The 27,289-nt window shown below is 45.3% G+C and overlaps 1 protein-coding gene across 4 annotated transcripts in view; it reads right to left on the reverse strand.

Moving 5' to 3' along the window:
* Positions 1 to 1,770: 1,770 nt before the first annotated feature.
* The window catches only part of OSBP2 (oxysterol binding protein 2), a 152,669-nt gene continuing 127,150 nt past the window's right edge, over positions 1,771 to 27,289 (reverse strand). For 2 of the 4 annotated variants that reach the window (XM_060249834.1, XM_060249836.1), the window contains 11 exons: positions 26,723 to 26,915; positions 24,396 to 24,516; positions 23,941 to 24,007; positions 19,463 to 19,627; positions 12,181 to 12,426; positions 9,923 to 10,043; positions 8,213 to 8,316; positions 6,473 to 6,568; positions 4,871 to 5,058; positions 3,262 to 3,482; positions 1,771 to 2,160 (listed from right to left, as the gene is read on the reverse strand). In XM_060249834.1, coding sequence (XP_060105817.1) covers positions 2,018 to 2,160; positions 3,262 to 3,482; positions 4,871 to 5,058; positions 6,473 to 6,568; positions 8,213 to 8,316; positions 9,923 to 10,043; positions 12,181 to 12,426; positions 19,463 to 19,627; positions 23,941 to 24,007; positions 24,396 to 24,516; positions 26,723 to 26,915 — 1,665 coding nt within the window. In that variant the 3' untranslated portion in view covers positions 1,771 to 2,017. Of the gene's footprint in view, positions 2,161 to 3,261; positions 3,483 to 4,870; positions 5,059 to 6,472; positions 6,569 to 8,212; positions 8,317 to 9,922; positions 10,044 to 12,180; positions 12,427 to 19,462; positions 19,628 to 23,940; positions 24,008 to 24,395; positions 24,520 to 26,722; positions 26,916 to 27,289 lie in introns of all 4 variants that reach the window. The other 2 variants (XM_060249833.1, XM_060249835.1) reach the window with 1 other exon arrangement.

Raw genomic sequence — 27,289 nt, forward strand, 5'->3', positions numbered from 1 at the left:
GGAGTATTGCTGATGTTCTTCGTCATGGGTAGGACACGCTGTGAGATTTTCAGCTGTCTACCACAATGATATCATCTCAAGCCAGAGAAGATCTGGGCGGCTCTACGTGATTCAAAGGACATTAGATGGAACATACCTCAAGCACCGGTCAGTCACACTTAGTCCTGGTAAGCCAGTCATATTTGGAAAAGGAATATGGACTGCGGATTATCTTCTTCTAGACAAGCATTATGGCCAGGGCTGAAACCACTGGGTGCCTTTGCAGCTCTGGTCAGAGAAATGTTAACAGGCGAACAGGGAAGGATATCTCAGTAAAGAGGACAGTTCAGAGTGCCTGACTCAGCAACACAATGACCAGGCTTGAGTGGAGAAAAAGAGGTGGTATGGGCAATACTGGGAGCCAGATCCTCAACTATCTCACGAGATCCTGCTATGTGAGGACACATCTAGCATGGAGATTGCTTTCCTGGCAAAACCTGTGCATTAGTTGTGTTATGCGTGGAAACAGTGGTGTCACCACAGTCAGTATTTTAGCATTCCTCCTTGGACATATGTGTTACTTCATGGAGGCTCCTCCCCCCCTCCAATAAACATGGTGTCAAAGGGGAAGAGTATTTCTAGGTAATGTGCACCCATGTGCATCTTAGTTCTGGCTGCTCAGTCATTTACTGTGACTTGGCTATGCATCGCCTTTGTACTGCTTTTTACTGTGACTGCTGGCATGCTGACCGCCGAGGGTGCATGTGAAATACCGTCACAGTAGTGACACAGTGGGAAATTACAGACTTTATGATGGTTGGCAAGAAAAGGAGGCATGTAGTGCTAAATGGCCAGGCTGTAGGAAACGGCTGCCAATGATTCTACTTGTCTTTGCCCGACTCCTATATGGAGATTTCTACAGATAGCAAAAAGACTATTGAGGTATGCCAGGGTTCATTGCAGCTCACTTCCACTGCTCTCCTCCTAATATGCAACAGAAGAGAAAGAATCACACTTTTTTGTTGTCCTCCCCCCCTCCCTCCACAACTGTCCACAAAAGGGCATACAGTTCGGGGCTGCAAAGAACACTGTTTGCAAAGCTGGCAGTCAACTTACAGGGTGTTATTAAAAGTCTCTGTTACAGAGCAAAAAAGTTGAAGTTCTTGGAAGCCTGCTCTAGCTTGTTTTAAGGCAAGCCGTAAGTAAGGCTTGCTGCCCTGTCTCTATTAGGAATCTGATACAGAACCAAAACAAAAGACTGTGCGCCCTCTCTCCATAACACAAAACTTGTCTTTTCAGAGAAAATGGATTCTAAACAAAAATAACAACAACATAAAATTGCCTGTTGGCAGGCTCTGGATCAGAGTACTCCGAAAGCATGGAAGGAAATCTACCAACCCTTCAAGGACGCTCCTCCACCCTTTCCCAAAGAAGCAGCTGCAACTAGCACCTCAGATGCCCCATTTTTCTCTCCAGAATTCAAAGAGGGAACGGAGCACAGAGCTGCCTGCATCCTTAGAAAAGGAACCTGAATCATCAATAGACTTTAAGGAGTAATTTAAGACACACACACACAAAATGAAGAAAACCCAAAAAGAGAATCAAAACATATATCATTCCCCACAATGCGTGCATCTTTGGAAGTCAGAGCCTTGGTTAATAAAAACCAAGCCTTCACAAATATAAGGAGGCTGCAACTCCTGACACAGCAATAATGAGGTCAGGCTTAAAAAAGGAAACCAATCTCATCACCTCCTCAATCCTAATTGGTAGCTAAAAAAGTCACTTAAAAAAAATCAAATGCAATTTTATTAGTGCATAAAAATAGGTTTGGAATCCCTGTTTCATTTTTGTCTTTTTGTTTCTCTTTTTAAATTTTTCTTTTAAATATTTAAACTCTGTATTTTCTTGAAGTTTTGTGTGTTGCCAGAGAGATGCTGCTGCCTGGAGTGCTTCCGTTACTGGCTCTTGGATCCTGCAAAAAGACGAGGAGGCCCCTCCCAGCACCTGCCACCCAGCAAGGGGTGGGAGAGGAGGCTCAGAAGATATTGGGGCACATGCTCCAGTCCTGCTTCTCCTTGGCTTCCCAGTATCCACCCTTGTAAACGCAGATCAGCTCCCCCGTTGCAGGGTCTACCTTCCTTTCAAACCACAGTGGGATGTAGCCTTCATAGTCTTTGCCTATAAAGAAAGAAAACATATGCACAAAAGTTGCACATTACATTGGCTTTTCCACATGGTTTTTTTTTTCATTGAGTCTGGCCCCATACTGCTTCAGTTTATACCTTGATTTTCACATGCATTTTTGCACCTTTACTAATTCTCCCCCTTGTTCCCCCAGTTCTTTTGAGACCACTTTTATCCTGATGTTTTTCTAGAAAGCAGTTTGATGTGTTTTTCTTTGTGCATAAGGTTTCTGTCAGATCCACCCAGTCACTCCCACCCACCTCCAGTCTGCTTTCCAATGATTGGACTGTTATGGTCAGACCATTCCTCCTCCTACCCTGTTCCCCCCCCCTTAAGGCGAACGGTTTCGTTTTCTTTCTTTTTTAAAAAATGGCATGGCACACACACCCCTTTTGAAGAAATGAAACTAAAATACTGATATATTGCTAAAGTATTATAACAATAGCCTTAGCAGGGTTTCTGAATTCCCAGCTTCATTTTTTTAAAAATATAAGTCTCTAGGTTGTTACCTCAGAGATATCCCTTTTCCCCCTTATACCTTCACAAGGGAAGGGTCTAAACACCTTTTTTTTAGTGAAAGTTGGGAACTCAGAGAACCTGTTAAGCCAATTACAAACGCTCTAGCAATATACTGATACTTTAGTCTTTTTTTTTTTTTAAGGGAGGTGCTGTGACACCACAGATGACAACAACACCTTCCCTTGAAAATCCTCATTATTGAATGCAGAGGGAGGGGCAGACCAGTGGAACAGCCCTGCCCAAACTGACTCCTATGCTTGTGGATCGGCTGCCAAGAAAATCAGGCCATGCAGAAAAGCCCACGCCACAGTGAATTCAAAAGAAGGAAGCTGATATGATGGGCTCTGAATCAGAGAACTTCTCCCTGTTCTACAGCCACACACTAGCTGGAGATTTGGTTTTACTAAGTTTTGCACCAGACTTCACTGTGGCTCAGTGACACTAGTCTGCAATCGTGATACTGATTGCTATTCATCAGCATTCCTCTGTAACCAGGTAGCCAGTGGGTCATCAAACTTCCCAGCAGGTTACCTTCTGCTGACCTCAGAACTGGTCCAGGTACACTTTGACTCCTACCTTCTTCCAGGGCCACCACTGCTGCTGCTTCCCGTTGACGACGAACAGCCCTCTGCTTCTCTTCCAGCCTCTGCTTCTCTGTGTTGGCTTCATCCCACTTGCCGTTCTCCATGAGCCGCTGGTCAGGCCTTAGCCGGCTGTCTGTGGGGGCCATGCCATCCTCCATCTCATTCAGGGTCAAAGCCAGGCTGGAGAAGTAGTACATGTTTTCGGCATTCTCTCTGAAGGAGGAAGATCAATGCTTGATGTGAGTGGGAGACAGTGCCTGCTACGAGCATCCCTACCCTGCTTCCCACCATACATTAATAGTTGCTTTTAAAAGTAAAAGTCAAAAAGGGGGGACATTTGCTTCCACTGACACAACTGTTTATTTATTTAATATATTTCTATGCCACCTTTTCACCCAGGTAAAGGTAGTCCCCTGTGCAAGCACCAGTGATTTCCAACCCTGGGGTCTCCCAATTACTGCACCCCTTTGGGTGAATGACTATCTACTTCTGAAGAAACAGAATAATAGAATCATAAGAGTTGGAGAGGACCTCCAGGGTCATCTAGTCCAACCTCCAGCAAAACTGAGCAGTGACCTCATCCCCTACCACAAATGTTGTTAATATCTTGAAGGTGTCACTGGGCTCTTGCTCTTTTCTACTGCTACAGATAGACTAATATGGTTACACATTTTGATCCAGCTATCCCATCTGAGCATCGTGTTTAGGGAAACTATGATATGGTGAGTTTTCATTGAAGACAAGATTCTCCTGCCTTCCTCCTTCACTCCCAAGTTAAGTTATTTAATATTTGGCCACTGGAGCTCCATGGGAAGATAGCAGCAAGAGAAAGACGTGTACAAGATTGTCTTACACATGCAGCTAAGCACTCAGGTACTCATGCATTCTAACTGCAGTGGCATAGAAGACTTAAGAAATGGTGAGTGAGTTGCTGTTTTGGCTTTCTGCTGCAGGCAAAAAAAAAATCTTAGTCTGGACCAATATACCCTGTGCTTTCTCTTCGTTGCACCCATGAAGTTTGGTGATGAAACGTATACTCTGTAAGGAGGTTGTTAGCGGTTCAGTATCTCAGAGCCAGTATGATAAGTGCTGGATGTGGAACACTTCAGTTTTAGAGCTCTAAGTTTTATGAATGTAAGATAGTCTTATGTAATGCTGTAACTTTCAGGCTGGTCTTTGACCATAATAAATATTGGCTGACTGACTGAACACTTCAGTTCAAATCCCCATGGGCCATGAAACTGGCCAAATTATCTCAGGCCAGCCTATTTTACACACAAGGTTATTCCAAAGATAAAGTAGGCTGACTTCCCTCATCCATAAACACCTCCCCGAACATATTTGTGGGATGTGTGGACTGCAATAGTAAGAATTAGTTAAAAGGTACTCGTAGCAGATCTCCTCCCTCAGTCCCTGGAGAAGTGCTGCCTCTTGGGATACATGGATCAATGCTCTGCCTTGTAACCTGGCAACTTCAAATGTTGAGTTGCACCAATCACAGTGGGCACAGCAATGTTCCATTCACATTTCCCTCCACCTCTGAATCGCAAGACACATCTAAGTGGCTTGATAACATGCAATTCCACCCAGGTGAAACTTACGGAAGGGGGTATTTCTTCCACAGGACCCTGGGAGACAGCGTCTGGTAGACTGTTTTCGGCAGTTTGCCTTCCGTGCTGCTGCAACCCATGCTGCTCTGCACTATTTTGGAGCACTCCATCTTTTCATCCCATGTGCCAGACATAACATAGTGAGCCTTGCCTTCCGCGTCCATGACAACACCTGTCACCTGTCCAAAGGGGTTGGACAAGGGGTGGGAAGAGACAGGAGAAGGGATAAATAGCTTTGGCTCTGGTTACTTGAAACTGACACAGTCCAGCTACAAGCACCCCATGCATTTCATTGGGAGAGATCTAAACATACACTTAGCCTTTCTATGAGGAATTAGCATGGTTTCCTTCAGCTGGATTGTGCCCGCACACATTTAAGATCAACAGCAGCACTCCTTCAACAGTCAATATGCAATAATCTTTGCTGTGGAGCCCTGCTTCTACCATTAAAGCGATTTGCCTAAAGAAATAAGGTGACACATATATGCTATCACAAAAACCAAAACTGGGAGGACACAAGTGGAGAGGGGGAGGTGCTGATTACACTTGTCAGCCATCTGACAATCCGGGATCCCTATTGCTGCATCAAAGACAAGGCTCTGACCTGGATGGCCTAGGCTAGCCTGATCCCACCAGACTGCAGAAGCTAAGCAGGGTCAGCCCTGGTTAGTATTTGGATGGGAGACCACCAAGGAGTCCAGGACTCCTACACAGAGGTAGGCAATGGCACACCACCTCTGTTCATCTCTCACTTTGATTAAAACAATTTTATTTGGTAACAAATTATATTTCTTGCATCATTAATAACTTCTTTTATCTAGCCCATATATTACTTTCTACCCACCCCTCCCCCCGTTACTTGACCCCCGCCGGTGTTATTTACTTAAAATACTAATATTTAATGGTACCCTTAACTAATAAAAATAAAAATTAATATTCTCCTTTTTTCTCTAAGACTTAATCATTATCAAAAATTGTCCAATGTCCTTTTACTTTCCACTCTTTTTCTACATATTTTCTGAACTTTTTCCACTCCATCTTAAAAACTTCTAAATCACAGTCTCTTAAAATTCTTGTTAATTTGTCCATTTCACTCCACGTCATAACTTTTACAGTTCATCTCTCACTTTGAACTCTTACAAAGAGTAAGAGTCTGTCGTAAGTCAGCTGCAACTTGATGAAACTTTCCATCTCCAAAGACAAAATCTAATCTTGTCACTGTAAGTGGCTATTTTTCCTTTAGCTGTTGTTGGACTTAGTATGAAGTGGCCAAAGCCTTACAAGGTGGGGGAGTGGGTGGGATCAGCATTATAGTTACAGCAATTTTTTTGTTTGTTTGCTGCTTTTTGCACTGCAAACTGTTGTGCTATGTAGGGGCTCCCCATCACTCTGCTGAGGGTTCTCCACCCCTCTCACCCCCAGCATCTGCCCCTGGACATGCTGTTTTTGTACAGTACTGTGTTACTTTGCAAACCACCTCAACAATGTCTCTGGACAGGCAGGCTAAATAAATAAACACTCTGCACTGTGTACACTGCCAGGGTATGGAAATTGCAAATGAAGATAATTGCTTGTCTCTGGGACAGTGCCTACCTTTCGAGGAACATCCCTGGAGAAATAGCTGTAGGGGGAAAACTTCAGGTGGCATTTGTCTTTTGACTTGTAGTTGATTATTTCGATGTCACCGGACTGAAGGGGAAAATGGCAAAAATACCAATTTTAGATTTTTCTATGCATACATAATCACAGGCACAAAGTATTCTCTGATCACACCGCCCCCCCCCCCCCGAAAAAAAGCATGAGTGAACTTCCTGAGCGCGATATAAATACCAGAGGATGGCTCCTTACCCTGCCCAGCCAATATGGCCACATGGATCCATCCAACAGTAACCTTCAGGCTAGACTACTGCAATGCACTGTACATGGGTTTGTCTTTGAGGACAACTTTGAAACGCTAGCTGGTTCAGAATGCCACAGGCTCATTTATTATCAGAAGCAAGGTGGAAGATGTGTATGATACCTATGCTGTAGTCTTCCTACCAGTTACTGATTAGTTTCTTGGTTAAATTCAAGATGCTGGTCATTACCTACAAAGGCATTCATGGCCTGAGACCCACATATCTGCAGGACCACCTCTCTTGAAATGCTCTGCTGAGACAGCTTCGCTCATCTGAGCAAAGGCTTCTGAAGGTGTCACCCTGCAAAGGGGTAAGAACAACAGCTGTCTGTACCCAAGCCTTCTCTGTTGTGACTTCCACTTTGCGGAATGGCCTGCCTGACAAGGTCAGGAAGGCTCATACTTCAATTGTTCCACAGAATGAGTGAAACTGTTCATGGGGACCTTTTTAGAAAGGGCTGTAGACTTAAAGATCCGTGAACATTTTAGGCAGTTCTCTCCCCGCCCCCTTATATTGCATTGTTTACTGGATGAATACCACTGCTTTTTATTTCATTATGCTCTAACTGTGTAGGCCAGTTTGACTCATTTATTGCATTAATTATCTTTTATTATTTTATAATTCTATAATCTGCCTTGAGTCTCAAGGAGATAAAGGATGACAATAAATGAAGCAAACAAATATCTCAATTGTGCCAAGTTTTAAAATGTGCCCCATTTAGCTTATGTTACTATGTGCCAGTAGGAAATAAATGAAACACTATGAAAATGCCTGTATTACATTTTAAAATTAAAGCCAACACACTCTTTCCAACTAAAAGCAGTGGAGCATTTCTGTTTTCACCAAAATCTAATAACTCCTACAAAAGTTTAAGATGCCTCCAAGTTGCAGTTGCTTTAAAAGTAAAATATTAGCAATCATACTAATAGCTAAAAACTCACACATTTTGATACTTTTGCACAGATCCTTACACAAACAAGAATCAAGACACAGAACCCACTAATTCACCAGTTCCTGCATCAAGCTGTTTCCTTATTTTCTGTGCTGTTTCTGTTATGAGCCTGTTTGGATTGGCTGATTAACTGCTTGTCTTATGCAACAACAAGAATTCTAGTTGTATTGTACACCTGAAAGGGAATTACAGCCAAGCCTTTCTTCCTGGCTTGCACACTGTAATAGGCATATCTATCTATGCATTTCCTGCACTTGAAGTTTCCATTTAACATCTAAAACATAAAGAAGACCCATAAAAAGCATTAAGTTGTGGGTCAGGAAACTGCTATATTATTTAGACACTCCTTCCCACTGCCTGGATTCCTATCTTTACTCTCGGCACCCTTCAATTGTTGTTATTGACTGTTCCCCTAACCTTCTAATAATTGTTTAATCACTCTAGAATTCGAGGGCAGCTCTTGCTTCGCTGCTGAGCACTGACCTGGTCAATCCAGAGCTTGCCCACAATGATGTTGTGAACAGTAGAGGTCACTTTTCTCCAGATGTAGTGGTTGCCACTGGAGTGGAATTCCAGGTGGATGGCACCTACAGGGAAGGGAAGAGAGGACTGCTTCTAGGACAAAGGCATGTCTATGCATTACTAGGAGTAAGGCCCGTTGTGAAGAAAAATACAACGGGCTCTAGAAAGGAGGCTCTGGGCAAGTGCCCACCACCTCTGCTGTCTTCCCATCCACCCAAGTGAAGGCATTAACTTTCCCCCACCTCAAGGGGAGCTATCTAGAGAGCAGTTATAAATCTGAGTGATCTCCAGTGGTCTCCTAGGAGGAAATTGCATTTTACCTGTCTGAGGTCCCACTCCTCCTTAAACCCCACCCTCTCCCCACCACTTAAATATCCAGGAATTTCATAACCTGGAGTTGGCAACCTTTGTCTGTCCCTCTGACTTCAGCTTTCCATCTCCTTCCCCCTCCCTGCAGCCTCTACATAGTCTGTCTTTCTCCACAATGGGGGGGGAGAACCAAAGCAGCTTACATCATTCTCCTCTGCCCCCTTTGATCTGAACAACAACCCTGTGAGGCAGGTTAGGCTGGAAGTGTGTGACTGGTCTGAAATGAGTCAGTCAGCTTCTGTAGCAAGGACCTGGGGCCAGCAGACCCCACTCTGAAGCCTTAGCTCCTATGCCCTCCTCAAACTCCACCACAGAATCTTTTCATGGACCCCCATCCCCACTGTGTGGATTGGGGAGGGAGAGAAACTGGCAGGGATCCCAATTGCATTGAGAAAGAGAGACAGCTATTTCAAAAAAACCCCTCTTATTTACTGAGCATCAAACCCAAATGGTAAGAAAAAAATGTAAAACCTTCCAAACATAGAAGGGTCTGGGTTATGCAACATACAAAATTGACTCATAATTCTTAATTCAAGAAAATTACCGTTTTCGCACACAGCTAACCTCGCAGTCACAATCCTGTTCCCTCCGCAGCGTCCGGTCGGATTTCGCACCATCTGCGCCGGAGTTACAGGAAGTGCCGCGGCTTTTGCATAGCAAACGTAAACCGCTAAAACCCAGTTTACGTTTGCTACGCAGAAGCTGCGGCACTTCCTATGACTCCGGCGCAGATGGTGGGAAATCCGACCGGACGCTGCGAAGGGAACAGGATTATGACTGCGAGATAAGCTGTGTATGAAAACGGTATTTGTCTAATCCTATTTTAGATGCTGCTGCAATAGTGAATTCCTGTACATCCCCCTTCCCTGCAAAAATCTCACTACCCAATCCTTCCACTCTGTTCAAAAATGTAAAAGTATCTATTATGTTCCCTCTTTCCTTATTTGATTTTTATCCATGCAAAAGAAAGTCTGAAGGCAGAACACTGCAGAAGACTAATGTTCCTGTGCTTTGAGAAACAACATTGCTTGCCCCTCTAGCCATGTACTGAATGATTCTTTTTAAAAAAATTAGCTCATAATACAAGGACAAAGGGAAACCTACAATATAAAAGTTATAGAGATTCACTTGGCCTCAACACTACACACAACTAAATAAGGGATCTTGTACTATTTCCTGAAATCTGTAGTGGGCTACAAGGAAGAAGAAGAAATCCACCCAAGAGGAAATGAACTCTGCACTCTAAATTGTCAGTAAGCGGCAAGAAAGTACAACTCTGTGCCTGAAGAGCAGGGTTCTTACCCAGCGGCATGATGGAGAGATATTTGCCCCGAAACTTGCTAGCGATGGTGATTTCCTGCCACAGTGTCCAGCCCCGTCTGGAGTACACATGATGGGCTGCAGCTGGAGGGTGGTGGCTCACCTGGGAAAAACAAGCCCTGACAGTGTTACTCCCAGGGAAGCAGCAAAGCAGAGTACATATGAACATATGAAGCTGCCTTATACTGAATCAGACCCTTGGTCCATCAAAGACAGTATTGTCTTCTCAGACTGGCAGCAGCTCTCCAGGGTCTCAAGCTGAGGTTTTTCACACCTATTTGCCTGGACCCTTTTTTGGAGATGCCAGGGATTGAACCTGGGACCTTCTGCTTCCCAAGCAGATGCTCTACCACTGAGCCACAGTCCCTCCCCAGAGTAGCTTGAAAAGGCCATATCAGCCACAACCAGAGAAGGGCTGCCAGGCACGGGAAAGCCCCTTCAAAATTCATCCTCCACAGAGAAATCCACAGAGCCAGTATAGTAAAGCAAGCTCCTATGCTCCTTTGAAGAAAGTCGGCATCTCTGCATTTAGAGAGAAGAGGCTAGGAATTCTGCAGTGGAATCCCCATATTTTGACAATTCCAATACTCCACTGCTAGAATAAATGACTACTTTTTGCCTGGAGTGCATGAAGAGCTGCAATTTTGTTTCCCTAGTTATGTGGAGGTTCTGGTGTTTTGTTAAGACGACAGATAAGGAAAAAAGGAAAGGTTGGGTGCGATAGATAGCTAGAGAGACAGACAGACAAAGAGAGAGAGAGAGAGACAGATAATAGACAGATAGATAGATGACAGACAGACTGATGATAGATAGACAGATAGACGGACAGACAGATAGATGGGGGGGGGGAGGGGAGCAGGAACCTGGCTGCTGGGAGCAGCGTGGTGGAATTTCTAAGATTTCGTTGAGGCCTCCTCCACTTTCAGCAAAACCTGACTACTCATTTCCATGTTTCTCCCCCTGTCATTTTATAGACTTAAAGGTGACACAGAGCAAGGGATGTCAAGGCCCTCTGAGTTTGCATTAGGGATGTGCCACAGTGACAGATTCCTCTCCTGCATGGCTCTACCATGGACATGTTCAGTAGAGTCCGAGGCATCAGTGTCTCACTGGAGCTGGCAAGAGGAGGTCCTATTTGGATAACTGGTTTTCAGTCAGAAGATTATTAAAATCAGCTCAGGGCAGCTGGAGGGACTAGAAAGAGAAAAAAATGAAGAGGGATAAACGCTGCTGGAACTGAAAAGTCACATTGTGTGTTTGGTTTACTAGTACATACAATGACTCAGGCTGGGGACTCAGGAAAAGCATACCATACAGAAATGCCAAGATGCACACATTAAAAAAAAACTTATTGGCTTGCACCAACACAGAGCAGTGCAACAATTAGAGTCAGCCAAGAAGAAACCATTCCTGAGCAAGCAATGAACGGCAGATGGGACACAAAGCCTTCTGACCCCACTGTGGGAAACTAATACAATTAATGGAAATATATAGTTAGGCATCTTCACTCCACATGCCCTGCTTCAGGCTCAGTTTACATTGCAGCACCTTGAGCAGGAGATGGGGGACAGGACAGGGCTATCGCATTGCATTGTCCATTGCGGCAAGACAGGTCACAAGTACCCCAGATCTGATACACACCAAATTGTGACCCGAAAGAAGCTTGCTTAATCCATGAGAAAAAGTGAGATCTGAACCCAAATCTCCCATATAAACCTATTTGCTGAAGAGCAAGAAGTCTTTAAAAAGAACAACCAGAAATGAAACTCACCTCCGCATAGGGAGGAAGAGGAAGAAATGGGTCACACACCCCTCCAACTTCTTGGCCCAGGGACATGTGCATCCATGTCCGTTCATGCATAGGAAGGAAGAACGCAGTAGCCTGTGTGGGGTGGCAGCAACCTCTGGGAGCAGGTAACTGCATCAGGTGTCAGAGTCCAAGGGCCACAGGTTAAAAGGAAGACCGGCCTCCTTTTGCTCTTTATTTAGTAACATCTAAACACGTCCTTTGTGCATCCTGCCTGCCTTTCCTCCAAGGAAGGCGAGGCATTAATCTTGGGGTTATGGTGCTTCAATCTCAAAGCAGCCCTCTGCAGAGAGGCAGTGACCGTCCCAAGGATGCCCGAGTGACCTTCATGGCTGAGCAGGGATCTGAACCCAGAAACCCCTCACTCGCTAGAGTTCAGCACACCCTCCCTCATCCACTGACACCACGCCGGCTCACCAACCCATCGCTTTACCTGTTCGCAGAGTGAACGGAAGCCCAGTTCATCCAGGCGGTCCAGCTCATAGGTTTCGCCCAGGAGTGGGTTGAATGGCTTGGCTGTCCGGTGGACTGTTGTTGAGTAGGAAGACACGGAGAAAGCAGCCACAAAACACATCTGCTCTGTGGAGCTCTCACACTTGACGGCTTTGTCAAGCAGCTCATGGTATTCCAGGTCCTCTGTTAGCCTCTGCAGCATGGATAGCGGCTCATTGAAGTTTACCTGCAGAAGGTCGAGGGAGTTAATAATAGGTTATATACAGGGAGGATGAATCTGACCTCGAGACTGTGCACTGGATCCTGCAAAATATGATGCTCAGGAGCTCACAAATGCTCATGTTCTATGGTCAGACTATGATGCCACAGGAAGTGATAGCAGCTACAAGCATAGACAGCTTCAAGAGGGGACTAGATAAACATATGGAGCAGAGGTCAATCGGTGGCTATTAGCCACAGCATATTGATGGAACTTTCTGTCTGGGGCAGTGATGCTCTCTATTCTTTGTGTTTGGGGGGCAACAGTGGGAGGGCTTCTAGTTTCCTGTCTCCACTGATGGACCTCCTGATGGCACCTGGGGTTTTTGGCCACTGTGTGAAACAGAGTGTTGAACTGGATGGGCCATTGGCCTGATCCAACATGACTTCTCTTATGTTCTTATCTAGGAGACAAAGGTTTGAATTCCCACTCTTCCGTGGAAGCCTGCTGGGCCACCTTGGGCTAGCAGCATACTCTCGGTCTAACCTACCTCAAAGGTTGTTATGAAGATAAAACGAAGAACAGCAGAATGACATAAGCCACTTTGGGTCCCCCACTAGGGAGAAAAGCAGGATATCAATGAAGTAAAAGAAATAAACACCTGCTAGAACCTTTTCCAGACACTTCTCATCTTCATTCATAAGGATCAAGTAATCCCATTTTAATTCCCTCCTTCTGCCAAAGAGTTCAGGGGGTGTATATGGGTCTCTCTGCTCTACTTCATCTTCAAAAAATCTCTCAGGCCACTTAGGTCCAAGGTCACCCAGCACCTTTCACAGAAGGAGGAGGGGGATTTGAATTTGGGTCTCCCCAGCTGTACTCCAACACCCTAACTGCTCCATCACGTGGGCTCGACCATATCCAGCATTTAATGTATTCAAAGTGCTTCACCTACATTTGTCTCAGCAGTCCTTACAACGGCTTTATTGGGCAGGGCATCAGTAAATAGTGGAGAAGTTCTAAGGCGAAGAGAGGTTTAAGGCTATAAAGGCAACAGACTGACATTTTGAAATGAAAATGGAGATTTGCAGGAACCCAAATCCCACACCCCATATCACATTCTGTGTTCCCACAGAACCACAAACACACTCAGAGCCCTTGTCTTAAGGCTTTTCACCTGCAAATGTAGGGCATCAGAGATTCAATTTAATGTTTGGGCAAGTTTGGAAATAACCTTGTCTCTTCTTTCTCCCCACTTTTGATGGTCACTATTTGGCCAGAGAAACAGTTCCTCAGCTGCCTGCAAAGATGACAGCATGTGGAACACATCTCCAGAGACAGGATACTGGCATTAATTTCTCAGGCAATGGCGGGGGGGGGGGGGGGGGAATGGCCTCTTCCAAAAGAGCCTTTGCTGCTGACTCCCGCCCACACCACAGCCTGGATTTGCACATCGTCATCACAAGGAGGTGAGAGTACAAGGAGGCTGCTGGTGTGAAGGGCAAGGGAGATGGCAATTTGTCATCTGGTGAAAAAAAAAAAGCAAAAGTATGGGGGGGGGGGGGAACCAGTTGGTATTACATGGCTAAAGTGTTTCAAGAGCAAAAGAGGGACATGCTGGAGCTACTGGTACAAAACATCACGGCAGGGACTGCAGGAAGGCCAGCTGACTAGCTTTATTGGCCTGCAGGAGAAACAACAGGATGGAGTGGTTCAAACGCTTGGTTTGGGTATGGGAACCACACAGGCCACCCTCACCTTAGCCCACCTCACAGGGTTGTGGTATTGGTTCTGAGCTTCTTGAAGGAAGATGGGATACAAAAAATTATGGAATGCCTCCTACAGCTGCCATCACAGCCGGACCAGAACTCACGGTAATGACAAAGTACGTTTCTGCCTAGTCGAATGCAAACTTGCTTCCCATGGGTGCCTTCAGATTATTTAGCTTCCTGAGTTAACACCAGTTCACAGGCCTGAGTAGCCAGATGGCTACCAAGCTACTGCTCTTGCCTCCTTCTGCCAGCTTATATTCTACCACACAGTTAGAAAAAAAATTAAGGAGGAAGTAGAAATTTCTACTGATTTCTTTCTCCTAGGGCAGCCTGCTGAACTCCTGTTACATGGGGGGGGGAAGTGTCAGTGAATTTTCAGGGAAAGCTGGAGAGAGGGTGGGGGGGGAGGAAATTGGTGGAAAATGTAGGTGTTCTTCTTTGGAATGTGGTTGGATTTAAGTCCATGTCACCTTTTGAATCCTAAATTCCTCCATATTAGGCCACACACCCCTGATGTAGCCAATCCTCCAAGAGCTTACAGGGCTCTTATTACAGGACCTACTGTAAGCTCCAGGAGGATTGGCTACATCAGGGGTGTGTGACCTAATATGCAAAGGAGTTCTTGTTACAAAAAACCCCAAACCCTGGATGTATCTGATAATACCCATCACACAATCATTATTGGCATAACAAGACAACACATTCCTGAGCACTCATTCTGGGTAATCTACAGAACACTTAATAGTCACAAAGGTCTTCTAAGGACCTCGAGAAGAAGTGTTACACAGCTAAATGCTACCTTCTGCACTTTGTGGTACTGCTACAACTAGTAAAAATTTCAGTCTACTGAAGGTGATCAAAGGAAAGAAGGATTACTTTTCCAGGGTGTTTGGATAGTTCAACTTGGTTCTGTTTGAAAGATGCATAGGTTTTGAGATGTAAAAGCAGTATTGCATGTGGAAGGATTTTAAAGAGGGCAGACCTTTGATGCACTGAAATCTTTGCATAGAGACTACACAAATTTCTTGAAGGGAAATGTGCAGCATCACTGCTGCAGTAAAGTCTGCAGCTCTCACACACTCCCCCACCCAAAATACATATCAATACAAATAAAAAGATGGGAGATCAATCACAAGTCTCCTGGAGTCATACACAATTTGAGCCTGACCAAATGTCTCTTAATATCAAGGTGTCTTCTGACATTCCATTTCCCTATTTGCATTTTAATCCTGCAGGTACAGAACGTTCATATTTAACACCTGGGTGTTGAAAGACCAAGTATGTTGTTCATAAAAGTAGGCAGATTTCAAAGGCAAACTGAAATACTCATTAAAAGAAGGCACCTGAAACGAGAACAAAATTTCAGCTGAGTCACTGGCAAAAGTGACATAAGTCAACAAGATGCAAAATCAGCACCACCAGTTTATTTGCATGCTCATCTGTACGCTGAGATCATATAGTGCCAAGTCCATAAGGAACAGCAGGCATCTTATTTCTACGAGCAGCAAGCAGTCTGTTTTGCAAGAAGGGATCTTGATTCCAAATGATCCACAGCAAACAGAGCAGCCAACTGTGGAGGTGGGAGAAAGTTAGTATTGTCTTGACTTGGTGCTGCAGCAATATGTTCTCTCTCACACCCACACACCTGTGCAAAGGTTGCAATGACCAAAAAAGGGTGAGGAAGAAAATTCTAGAGTAGTTTGGGCTACTGTGCATACTGGAAGGGGAAAGTGTCAAATGGAAAATACGCTGAGATTTGGTATAGAAAGGAAACTGAAGAGGTCATGTTGGATAGCAAAATGGGTGCATTTAAAAACTGGGCAACAAGGAGCAATGAATAGTCCAGGATGCTGCAATATTGCTTCATCTAAGCTGGTGTTATCAGCAATGTGGGTGAGAGAGAGAAGTGCGAGCCACGCACACAAAAGCAGAATACTGATAGAGTTGCATTGTGGGCATGCCTTTAGTACAAGTCTTTTGTCACGTGGCCCAAATGCTCCCTGAGAAATGATAGAGATTTACTGCCATGCCAAAATGATATTACATTTCTAAATATTTCCCAGCATGGCTCCCGCGTGAATATAATCTGTTGCCACAAGCATCAGAGTAACAGATTTAAAGCTTTTAATCATTCTGTTTGGCTACTGCATCTCTTCTGCTTTGTTCTAATCATGCCCCGTGGTCTTGGATACAGGGATGATGGATAAACTGCAATCTAGGGACTGTTAAGAACAGCCTTAGCGGCTGTTACCAAGAGCATGCCCCTGTGTAGCTGGTGGGGGGGGGGGCTACAGTCTTGAAAGGGGGGACTGTGGGAGTTTGATGGGGTGGGTGGTGTCAACAGCCACCTGTTGCTAGCCCAAGAGGATGTTTGCAACAGTCAGCAAGCAAAACAAATAGCAAAACCAAAAGAGAAGCAAAATTATTTAATATATCCTCAGAAAAGCCCTTCTTTAGGGAGCTAAGGAGTTGATGTTCTCTTTGGGTAGGTTATAAAAAAGAGAGAATTGTACCCTTCATCCAGTTTATGTCCATCAGGAAAACACTGGCCCTCTCTCCAAGTGTGTGTGGGATGAGGAAGATGGACTAAGATTCTGAAGGATATCAAGGACGGAACCAGCAGGGAGAGTGCTAGCAGACCATGTTAGAAACTCCAGGGGTAGATGAGTCAAGTCAGGTTCCAATTTTGTAGGGGGCTCTTCTGGCTTAGGAGAGATCCTTTAATCAATTGAAGTGGAACTATAACACCAATTTCTCATTAGCATTGCACTGCCCCCAGGCTTCTGTCTCTGTCCCCTCACCCCTCAGCACAAGCAACTGATTTCCCACCAAGTTGCTCCACAAGTGCATTTTGACACGTGTCTCCCTCCAGTTTCCCTTGTGGCTTTGGGATGCTGTCTTTTAAGAATTAAGAAACCATGAGGGGAACTGGAGGGAGCCGTGCATCAAAATGTGCCCATGAAACAACTGGTGGGAAATCGATCGCTTCGGCTGGGGGAAAACAGAAGGGGCAGAGCAATGCTAGTGAGAAATTGGTATGAGGGTGATGGGATGTGCAGAGGGATGTAAATTGCGACTGCTCCACCATCGCAGAGGAGCCTTGGACAAGCTGTTATGGAGAGGGGACAACCTAGGCTAGAGACAGTATGCACTGATTCCAATTAATTAAAAGCCAAGGCTGCAGCACTGCCAAGTTGAGTCTTTCTGACTTTTGCCTACAACTAAAATGGCTACTACTTATGATGACTCAATAGCCCCTCCATGCTCAGAGGGAGGGAGACAGCTACAATGAATGAAGACTTGCTTTCTTGCCCTGTGTATGGCCATCCTGGTGGCATCTGGTTGGCTTCTGTAAGAAACAGGATGCTGAATGAGACGGTAATTTGATCTGATCCAGTACAGCTTTTTTTACATTCTTGTGAGAAAAGAAAAATAGATTTTTGCACAGCATTGCAGGTGCAATCAATCAGGGCCTTCAAAGTAAGGCAGAGGGCAGGAAAGATGGATAAGGATTAGTTTACTATGTAACACACACAGTGTGAGGGCCGGTTATGAAGTAAACGACAGCAATCGCAACGTTCCCTGAAAAGAGCAGCAGCAACTGCCCTGGGCTGGCCTCGTCAGGAAGCCTCTCTGCTCCATGAGCTGAGAAACACACAAGGAAGCATTCAATTACTTGCCAATTAAGAAAATCTGATCGTTCTGGAAACAGACACTGCTAGAGGCTTGTGTGCAGCTGGAACGCTGCCTGCCTTGGCCAGCTTTCCAGATGCCAGGGGACCAAGGCACACAGGCCACTTTCCTGCCTCACTTGCTTAGTGGCACAGGCCGCACAATCTCCAGTGCACATGTTCTAATTCAGTAGCCATCAAGCTGAGAGTTTTGGTAGCCACCGTGAGCCCTTAAAGGTATCCTTATTTATAATGTGAAACAAGAACAAGGCAGGCCAGAGCTCAGTGGTATAGCTGATGCTGAAGTGCAGGGAAGGGAGCCCTTTGCGTTTCTGGGAGCCACTTAATTTTTTCCAGAACTTTGAGAGCTGCCAGTCTCAAAATGGCCACTTGTGCAAAAATGAAAGCGTTCCAGAGTAGGTCTGTGGGTTCTTCGGTGTTGCTTTCCCACCACCACTGCCTCAACATGTAACTTGTCACCTTTGCATTCCCCTGGAAGATGCAAAGAGCAGCTTTGGTGCAGGGGGAAAGAGGCAACAGCATATTCCTTCCCTGGTACATGTGTGGGTGGGCATGTGAGGGAGGAGAGGCAGGTGGGAAAATGTGCTGGAGCTGTCATTTTCCCATACAGAGCAAAGGCATGCACCTCCTTTGTATGAAAGGAGACAAACTGCCATGATGGCTTTAAAGGGAAGGATCAGACAGTGATTTCAGCAGCACTGGAAGAGGGGCAGAGACCTACCCTATTTATTCAAAAGGAAGACAACCCTGAATGCAAGACGATTCTCCCCTGCCCAAATTTTTATACACACACACATGACTATTGGACATAACCACAACTTGCACGTGAATGTAAGACATATGAACATATGAAGCTGCCTTCACTGAATCAGACCCTTGGTCCATCAAAGTCAGTATTGTCTACTCAGACTGGCAGCGGCTCCCCAGAGTCTCAAGCTGAGGTTTTTCACACCTATTTACCTGGACCCTTTTTTAGTGGAGATGCCGGGGATTGAACCTGAGACCTTCTGCTTACCAAGCAGATGCTCTACCACTGAGCCACCGTCCCTCTCTCTTTGTTTTATTGATGGTATACCTATCAAAAACCTAGTCTTGCATTTGAGGAAATACAGTACTTTCAGTTGCTTGGGCAGTGGTTGGTCATTCCAAGCGACCTTCCACCCAGCCCTGCTTCCTGAGGTCTTTAATTGGAGTTGCTCTTTGAACATGAAACTGCCTTACTTGAAGTCATACCATTGATCTGTTAAGGTCAGTGTTGATACACTGGGCGAAAGGTTGCTTGGAAGCCCTTGGAAGCCCCTGCCTGAGCCCCCAGTATTATATATTTGATCTGACTCTGTAAAAGGCAGCTCCTTATATTATGAACACCACCACCCCTTATTCCTCTGCCTCTACTCCTCCTTTCTCTGCTTCCCTGCATTTGATGGATGGAACAGACTACACATTCAAATTATATTCCAGCAACAGGCTTTGCTTGTCCTAAGACTAGCAGGCCCTGCCCCCCCCCCCCACTTGCTGGGAGTGGGCCCTGTGTCTCAGAGATACATAAGCCTTGAGTTTGCACAAGGGAATAAATGGAGCAGAGACAGAAGCACATACAGGCATCGGGATCTTTGACAGTTCTTTGCCAATGCAGTTTTTCATGATGCTCCAGAGGTTAAGGCTGTAGTTGGGTTTGTCAGGGATTTGAGTTCGTCTGCTCTTCTTGGACACGACATCTTTCCCTGTAACGTCAAAGTTGGACCGAGTGGAGCACTCAAACACCTGGAGTGGAAGGAGAGGTGACAGAGGTCAAGAGCCTAAGATCTCAAATTACCTTATGGAAGTATCCCCCAGCCAACAACTCATTTTTAAAAACACTACCAAAGACAAAAATCTGAAAGGGGGAGTGGGGTTAACCACTAAACTCTACTTCCCTTTCTCTTCTGAGAGACATGATACCTCTTGAAGGGCCTCTCCATGGCATCAGTAAGAGGCCAAGAAACTCTCAAGTCCATTTGCAAAGCATCACACCCTCTTCAGTTAACCCACACTATGGGTTGACTGCCCTGATCTGGATGATCCAGGCTAGCCCAATCTTGTTAGATCTCAGAAGCTAAATAGGGTTGACCCTGGTTAGTATTTGGATGGGAGACCACCAGTGTTCCCTCTAAGCTGAGTTAGTGTGAGCTAGCTCACAGATTTTTAGCCTTCGGCTCACACATTTCTGTCTTAGCTCAGGAATGATGGCCCCAGAGCACACTAATTTATGCTGTAATTCACAACTAATACCAGCAGCTCACAACTTTAATGCCAGTAGCTCACAAAGTAGAATTTTTGCTCACAAGACTTAGAGGGAACATTGGAGACCACCAAGGGTTGCTACACAGATGCAAGCGATGGTAAACCACCTCTGAATGTCTCTTGCCTTGAAAATATAGAGCAGAGGTCCATCAGCCACAGTATTGTTGGAACTCTCTATCTGGGGCAAGTGATGCTCTGTATTCTTGGTGCTTGGGAGGAGCAACAGTGTGAGGGCTTCTAGTGTCCTGGCCCCACTGCTGGACCTCCTGATGGCACCTGGTGTTTGTTTGTTTTTTTACCACTGTGTGACACAGATGGGCCATTGGCCTGATCCAGCATGGCCTCTCTTATGTTCTTGTTCTTATGAACCCTAGAGGGCCACTGTAAGTCAGCTGCAATGAAACACCACTTTTCTCTACCACCATGGATTGGTCAGCAAAAGGCACTGAAGTCTGCAGACCTTCCCCATTTACCCCCCTCTCCCTACTAACCATTTCTGACATTGGGAAAGTCGATGGAACAGTGGGCTGCAGTGAGAAGGATAAAGGGGATGATCTTTTCTTTCCTGCTTCTTCCATCATTGAAGCTCCACTGATGGGAAGGAAGAAATTTTGCTCCTTCTCCCCATGCACTGCATCCCACTAAGCCAAGTGGCTATTACTCCACGTAGGTCCCATGGGAACTGGAAATCAACTTTCCTATGATTAGAAATGGCTGTGGGGACAATCCACAATTGCTGCACATGCTGGTTTCTAGGCCAACGGTATTTTAATGTTTCTATCCCAGCTTTTTATCCAACATTAGGATTCTCAAGGCAGAAAACCAGTGTGATAGAAGTTAAACACCTAAAAGGGGGACAGGCACAGCATCTATCTAATACTGAAGTGGGTGCCTCATGCCAGTCACAAAAGCAGCAAAACCAGGACACCAACAAGCAAGGGGTTATAGGAGTATTCATGTTCCTATACATTTGTCAGACTTGCCAGATATGCAGTAAAATATGAGTCTGGCAATAAAGTTTGTAAAAAAATAGGAAACAAACAGCAACAGCCAATAAACAGGTCTGAATAAAGGGGCAGAGACTGGATTTTTAAAAAGAAAGAACAACAGCAATAATCAACAACAGCACAGGGAACGAGTGCAACAACAGCAATAATCAACAACAGCCAGGGACACTCGGCATCTGCCCAGATCAAATGCATACTTGAACAACTGCATATAGACTGGGCGCCAAAAGGCAAGGAGACAGAGGGCCAAATGTCTTTTGGGCAGAAAATTCCAAGGTCTGGGCATCACCAAAAATGCCTCTAGGTAGCCACCTGCCATACATCAGACAGCAGTGGAACACAGAGCAGAGCTTTGGCGGAAGATCTAAACACACGGGTAGGTTCTCATGGCGACCTTGTCTTTTAGATTTCCAGGTTCCAAGTTATGATTTAAAGGTCCAAATCAGCACTTTCAGCTGGCTTAGCCTTCTCCAGGAAAGGGTGCAGCTAGCATGCTAGCCTACATTGAGCAGAAGTGCTCCTAGTTACAGAAGTCCCCTGACTATCCAGGAACATTCAATCTAAAACAGGTTGAATGCTTAACCCTGGACCAGCCATTTCACTAACCAACAGCACTTCCATCTTGCCTGGATTGTGCCAGTTTTTTAGCCTGGATCCAACCTAGCACAGATCACAGACATCGGCTCAGGACTTCCACAGTCTCCCTGGAAAGGAGATGAAAAGGAGAAAACAGAGTTGGCTATCATCAAAATATTGATGACACCTTTCCCTAAATCGCCAGAAAACTGTCCCAGGAGTTCCATGAAGATGCTGAAAACCATGGAGGACAACAGGGATGCCTGCAGATCTCCATAAACCAAAGGTCATGGAGAAGAGCAGCAATCCTCCAGAACCACCTCTGCAATCTGCCCTCCCAGAATGACTGAAAAAAACACCAGGTGCCATCAGGAGGTCCAGCAGTGAGGCCAGGACACTAGAAGCCCTCACACTGTTGCTCCTCCCAAGCACCAAGAATACAGAGCATCACTTGCCCCAGATAGAGAGTTCTGAAGTCTGCCAGACCTACCAGGAATCCCATAGGGATATTACAGTCAATGCTATCAAAAATCACTGAGTCTAGCAAAACTAATAAGGATGTCCTACAATTCCAAGCAAAAAGGTTACTGATCAGTTAAACGATGGTCGACTTGGTCTTGAAACTGGTTGGAAACCGAGTATCTGTGGAGGTGAGTCACTACTGTACGGTCAAGCATCTCCACCCCAAGTGGTATAATTGGTACCGGCAGGCTGATAGTGGGATCCAGTTTGAGCATTTTCCAATAAAGACTTCATTTAAAAAGGGCTGGTTTTGTGCCTTTTCACAGCCAAGTATTTATTATCTTCTCTGCCAGTCTGTACAGCCCTCCTCTGTCTGCTCTAATTCCTGGGGTCTTAATTCCCCAAGGATTTTATTAACATTATCTGGCTGTACAAACTGAATAGTATCCCTTTAAACATGACAAGTAGAAGCCAAGGAATGCTCAGAACCAGTTCTGCAATGGAAATAGAGTCCAAGTTATGGCAGGGAATGATTTGATCCACAAAGGGCCTTAAAAAGTGGACCAAGTAGCCCAATAAAGAATCCTCCCCGAGGATCCCAATGTAAAAGGCTCCTCCTGTCGAAATCTGGCCAGAGTCTCCCTCTTACTGTATACATCTAAAAGGAGCTCACACCAGCCTTTCAGCACCAACTTTTATTGCTACAAGTAACAGTAGCTGAGCTCATGAAAGAAGAGCTGATGTACAGGGGATAGGCAGAAGAAGTTTTTCCTTGTCCATAAGTGTATTAGATGCCTGCAAAATGAAGACAAATACTGATAGCTCAACATACAGAATAACTTTTATTCAACATAGAATAAAACTAAATTTTATTCAAGATAAGAGCTTTCGTGTGCATGCACACTTCCTCAGATACATGAAAGCTCATACCTTGAATAAAACTTTGTTGGTCTTAAAGGTGTCACTGAACTCTAACTTTGTTCTAGTGTTACAGACCAACACCGCTGCCATCCTACCTAGCTCAACATGTAAACTTATTTTGTGTATATGAAAATATTTTTCATCTATACGTTCATTTTAAAAGGCAATGTTTCTGTCTGAAATGTTGAAAAGCTACTACCAGAGTTATGCAGAACCTTGCTCCTTGACATTTTGTAGCTGTCTCTGCCCTTTGTGGTTGGATCCACCATGGCAGCCATTTTGTGGTTGTGCCCACCACCCTCTGTAAGAATTCCAAAGATGCTTGCAGGCTCAGGATGGCTGGGGACTCCTACCATAGAGACAGGCGATATCCTGTTGCTTCTGTCTCGAAATTAAGCAAAGAAGAGAACCTACTGCCTCGACTAAAAAGGCCAGTGTAGTAGATGTTGGATTGGATCCAAACTACATTTTCCATCAGCAGAATGGAACTCTTCTCCCTCATTCCTCCCACTGCAGCCCACTGAGCCCCATAAAATGCTGTTCCTGGGGGATAGATAGCCTGAGGGATGAAATGAGGGGGGGACTGCTGTGTGAAGGAAGAAATGGTGGAGATGCCAATGTAGTCTGAATCCAACTCAGTGTGTTCAACCCCTGCTCCAGCCATAAAAGTTCCCTCTTCTCTCACAAATTTTGGAAAATGCCAAAATTAGAAACAAGAGACTGATGTCTGACCCTGGTCACTCTTAGGATATGCATGCCACCATCAGGCTGGGTTCATCAAAAACATCCCCAGAGCAAAGGTTTCGGAGCCTAACTGAGTACACTCACGCTGTCCTCTAGATTCCAGTCATCAGCACGACCTTCACTGGCACTGCTCAGGTTACTGTTAGTGCGTCTGCAGAAAAAACAAAGATGATAGTGGCAGGTGAAAGGGAGCACAGTAACCTGATGCAGTGGACAAACAATACCTGTCTACTGCAGAACTTACCATTGAAGGAGACACAAAAGGTAGGTTCTCATATGTAAAATGAACTACGTCACATTCTTACCAACCCAGTTTCTGTGCCCAAATCAAGCTCCTTATTGCAGGGAAGGTGAAGTGAGCTTTGGGCAGCTTCTGTCACCCAGACAGTAAGACACAGAAAAATTGGCTGGCTGCACCAAAAGGAGTTATACCTTTCTCTTCCGGATGAATGCAACAGGTCTATTAATTTGCTGGGCAGTCTTCCAAACGTGTTGGGAGAAGACTCTTTGAAACAGCAGCACTGCCAAGTCACACCTACCTGTGGAGTTTTGAGGGATCTGCAGCTACTGTGATGAAAGATGGTGCGTCCTCCATGGCATCAAAGTATTCCGTGTCCTCATCTTCATCGCTGGCTTCCCCTTTCACGGTCAGCACATTCCCTGCTGGCACAGAAGGATGTTCGGATAAGCTTGCTGCCAAAACGCCTCCCCCTCCCCCATATCAACACATTTGGCAAGCAAAACAGAGGCAGGTGGTTCAAGAAGCAGAGATGCACGACAGAGTTCTTACATAGAATTTGTCTCTTCTGACTGAGCTCTACCAAATGCCCACCTTTAGTTCCCAGACACCCTCCCGCCTAGTAATTCTGATTCTACAGCTGTGGACCTTCAGCAGTAACCAGGGCTTTTTTTGAGAGCCAGTTGGGTGTAGTGGTTAAGTGTGCGGACTCTTATCTAAGAGAACCGGGTTTGATTCCTCACTCCTCCACTTGCACCTGCTGGAATGGCCTTGGGTCAGCCATAGCTCTCGCAGGAGTTGTCATTGAAAGGGCAGCTGCTGTGAGAGCCCTCTCAGCCCCCCACCTCACAGGGTGTCTGTTGTGGGGGGAGAAGATAAGCCCCTCTGAGTCTCTGATTGAGAGAGAAGGGCGAGGTATAAATCTGCAGTCTTCTTCTTGTAGCAGGAACTCCTTTGTATATTAGGCCACACACCCCTGATGTAGCCAGTTCTCCTGGAGCTTACAGTAGGCCCTGTACTAAGAGCCCTGTAAGCTCTTGGAGGATTGGCTACATCAGGGCGTATGGCCCAATATGCAAAGGAGTTCCTGCTACAAAAAAACCCCTGGCAGTAACTATCTTGCTTGTCATTTGCAATTGCCCCAAATCTCAGCCATCAAAAATAGGAGTCTTGTAGCACGTCCTAAGACTAACCAATTTTTACTGGATCGTGGAGTTCCATCTCGGAGAAATCTTATGCTGGAATTAAAAAAAAGTCAAGTATTTTAAGTATTACAAGACCCCTGTAATTTTGCTGTTTGTTTCTGCAGCAAAAGCCTAATAGGGGTATCCTCCTGGAATCTGTTTCCAAATATCAGATCCATATTGACAACTCTTTAATGAAGTAATGCACTCTGCCCCCCGCAAGCAGTGCACAAACACATTTGCCTTGACAACCATTACTAAATTTGGCCCCAAAGTTTCAGCTAAATCTGATTCTTAAAGTTTTCTGCACTGAAATCAACAGAAAAGCTTACTCAGCACAAAGAATAGTGTGCTTTTCAAAGCATGACATATGAGCCATCACTCAAATAAGAGCTTAAATGAAATGCCAAAGGAAGTCTATACATTATATATAACAAATGCACCCCCTCCCCCAATTACCACGGACACCTATCTAGAGCACCATCACAATGCCCGTGGTTAGACTCAAGATGGCAATCCATCAGCAAAAAATTGCCTTGCAAGTTCAGTGGGCAGATTTCATTCCTTTAGAATTGCTTTCATCGCTGTCACTGGAAATGTACTGCACACGGTAGCGCTTTAGCTTACGAGCAGTGGCCTTGTCCCATTATTGCTTTTGGTAAGCGGTGGAAGAATTAGCTTCATTCTTCACTCACCCTTGAGATTTTCCGCCTTCAAATTAATCCTGGGATACGTCCAGTCTACATGGAAGACTGCACTGTCAGAGACTGAGCCTACTCTTAAGGGGAGCCGTGGGACCAAATGACTCATTGTACAACACTGGGAAGCCGTGGCTCTTTCACGTATTGAAAATTGGACTGGAGACCTTTTAGAGGTACCAATTAAGGAGGCTGTAGCATTTAGCAGATGTGCCATTATTACTAGCATGCCTAAAGACTAGAGGTGCAGCATTGTCTGTTTTCATCTGCTCCAAGTAAAGCAGTGGAAGAATAAATTGAAGCTCAAACCAGAAAAGATGGAAAAGATGACATTGTGGGACTCTGTGAATCAGATGGATGTGGAAATGCCTCTTCTGAATGGGAGCGCAATATCCCTGAAGGATCAGGTTCATAGTCTGGATAGTCTCCTGGACCATGGATACCTTTTATCAACTTTGGCGGATTTAATAGCCTTGGCCTCTATGTCCTGCTGTTGGCCCTCCATAATAACTGATTGGCCACTGTGAGAGACATGATACTGAACTAGATGGCCACTGGTCTGATCCAGTAGGGTTCCTCCTCATACACAACTACCGGCATAACCACCGTCACACCCTTGCTCGACAGCACAGCGCAATGGAGTTTGGCTGCATTGTATTGTTCTGAGAAAGAAAGAACTTTATGCAAGGCTGGAGTAATTTCCTTTAGGGGTAGTTGGCGGAGATGAGACGGAGGTGGAAGCTCACCTTTGGGTGCGCGGGTGACAGTATTCACAGTGAGTCCTGGGGCTCCTCGGCAGGCCCGTTCCAAGCTGTTGTGCTGTTTGGCTAACTGCTCAATTGTTTCCTCAAGCCGGGTCCGCTGCTCACGCTCGTACTGGAGTGCCCGCTGCCATTTCCTGCTATGGGTCTCTGCTAACTCTAGGAAATCCCGGCAAGCCTGCAGGGAACAAAAGAACTCAGGTCACGAGTGGGGCATGAGCTGACTGCAGTAGTTTAGAAATATCTTGCTGAGGGCTGCGCTGCACGTGGCAGAAGAGAAGGACAGATATTACTGGTTTGTTTGGTTGCACTGTGCAAAACAGTAAACATACAGAATTATGCAAGTGGGTTCAAATAATCTATTTGTAGCATTTCTTGGCACGGAATCTGGACTGCAGAATTTCAGGGTACAGATTTTTTAATTAATTTGTTTTTTTAGCATAGAAGACATGGAGCCCTGATTAAAACTGGCATGATGAATCATGTTTCAGAAGACAATCCAGAATGGACAATCCAGTTTGGATGGGACATAGCATAACATGAAAACAGTGA

The sequence above is a fragment of the Heteronotia binoei genome, chromosome 11 (genome assembly GCF_032191835.1).
Source record: "Heteronotia binoei isolate CCM8104 ecotype False Entrance Well chromosome 11, APGP_CSIRO_Hbin_v1, whole genome shotgun sequence".
Taxonomy (NCBI): domain Eukaryota; kingdom Metazoa; phylum Chordata; class Lepidosauria; order Squamata; family Gekkonidae; genus Heteronotia; species Heteronotia binoei.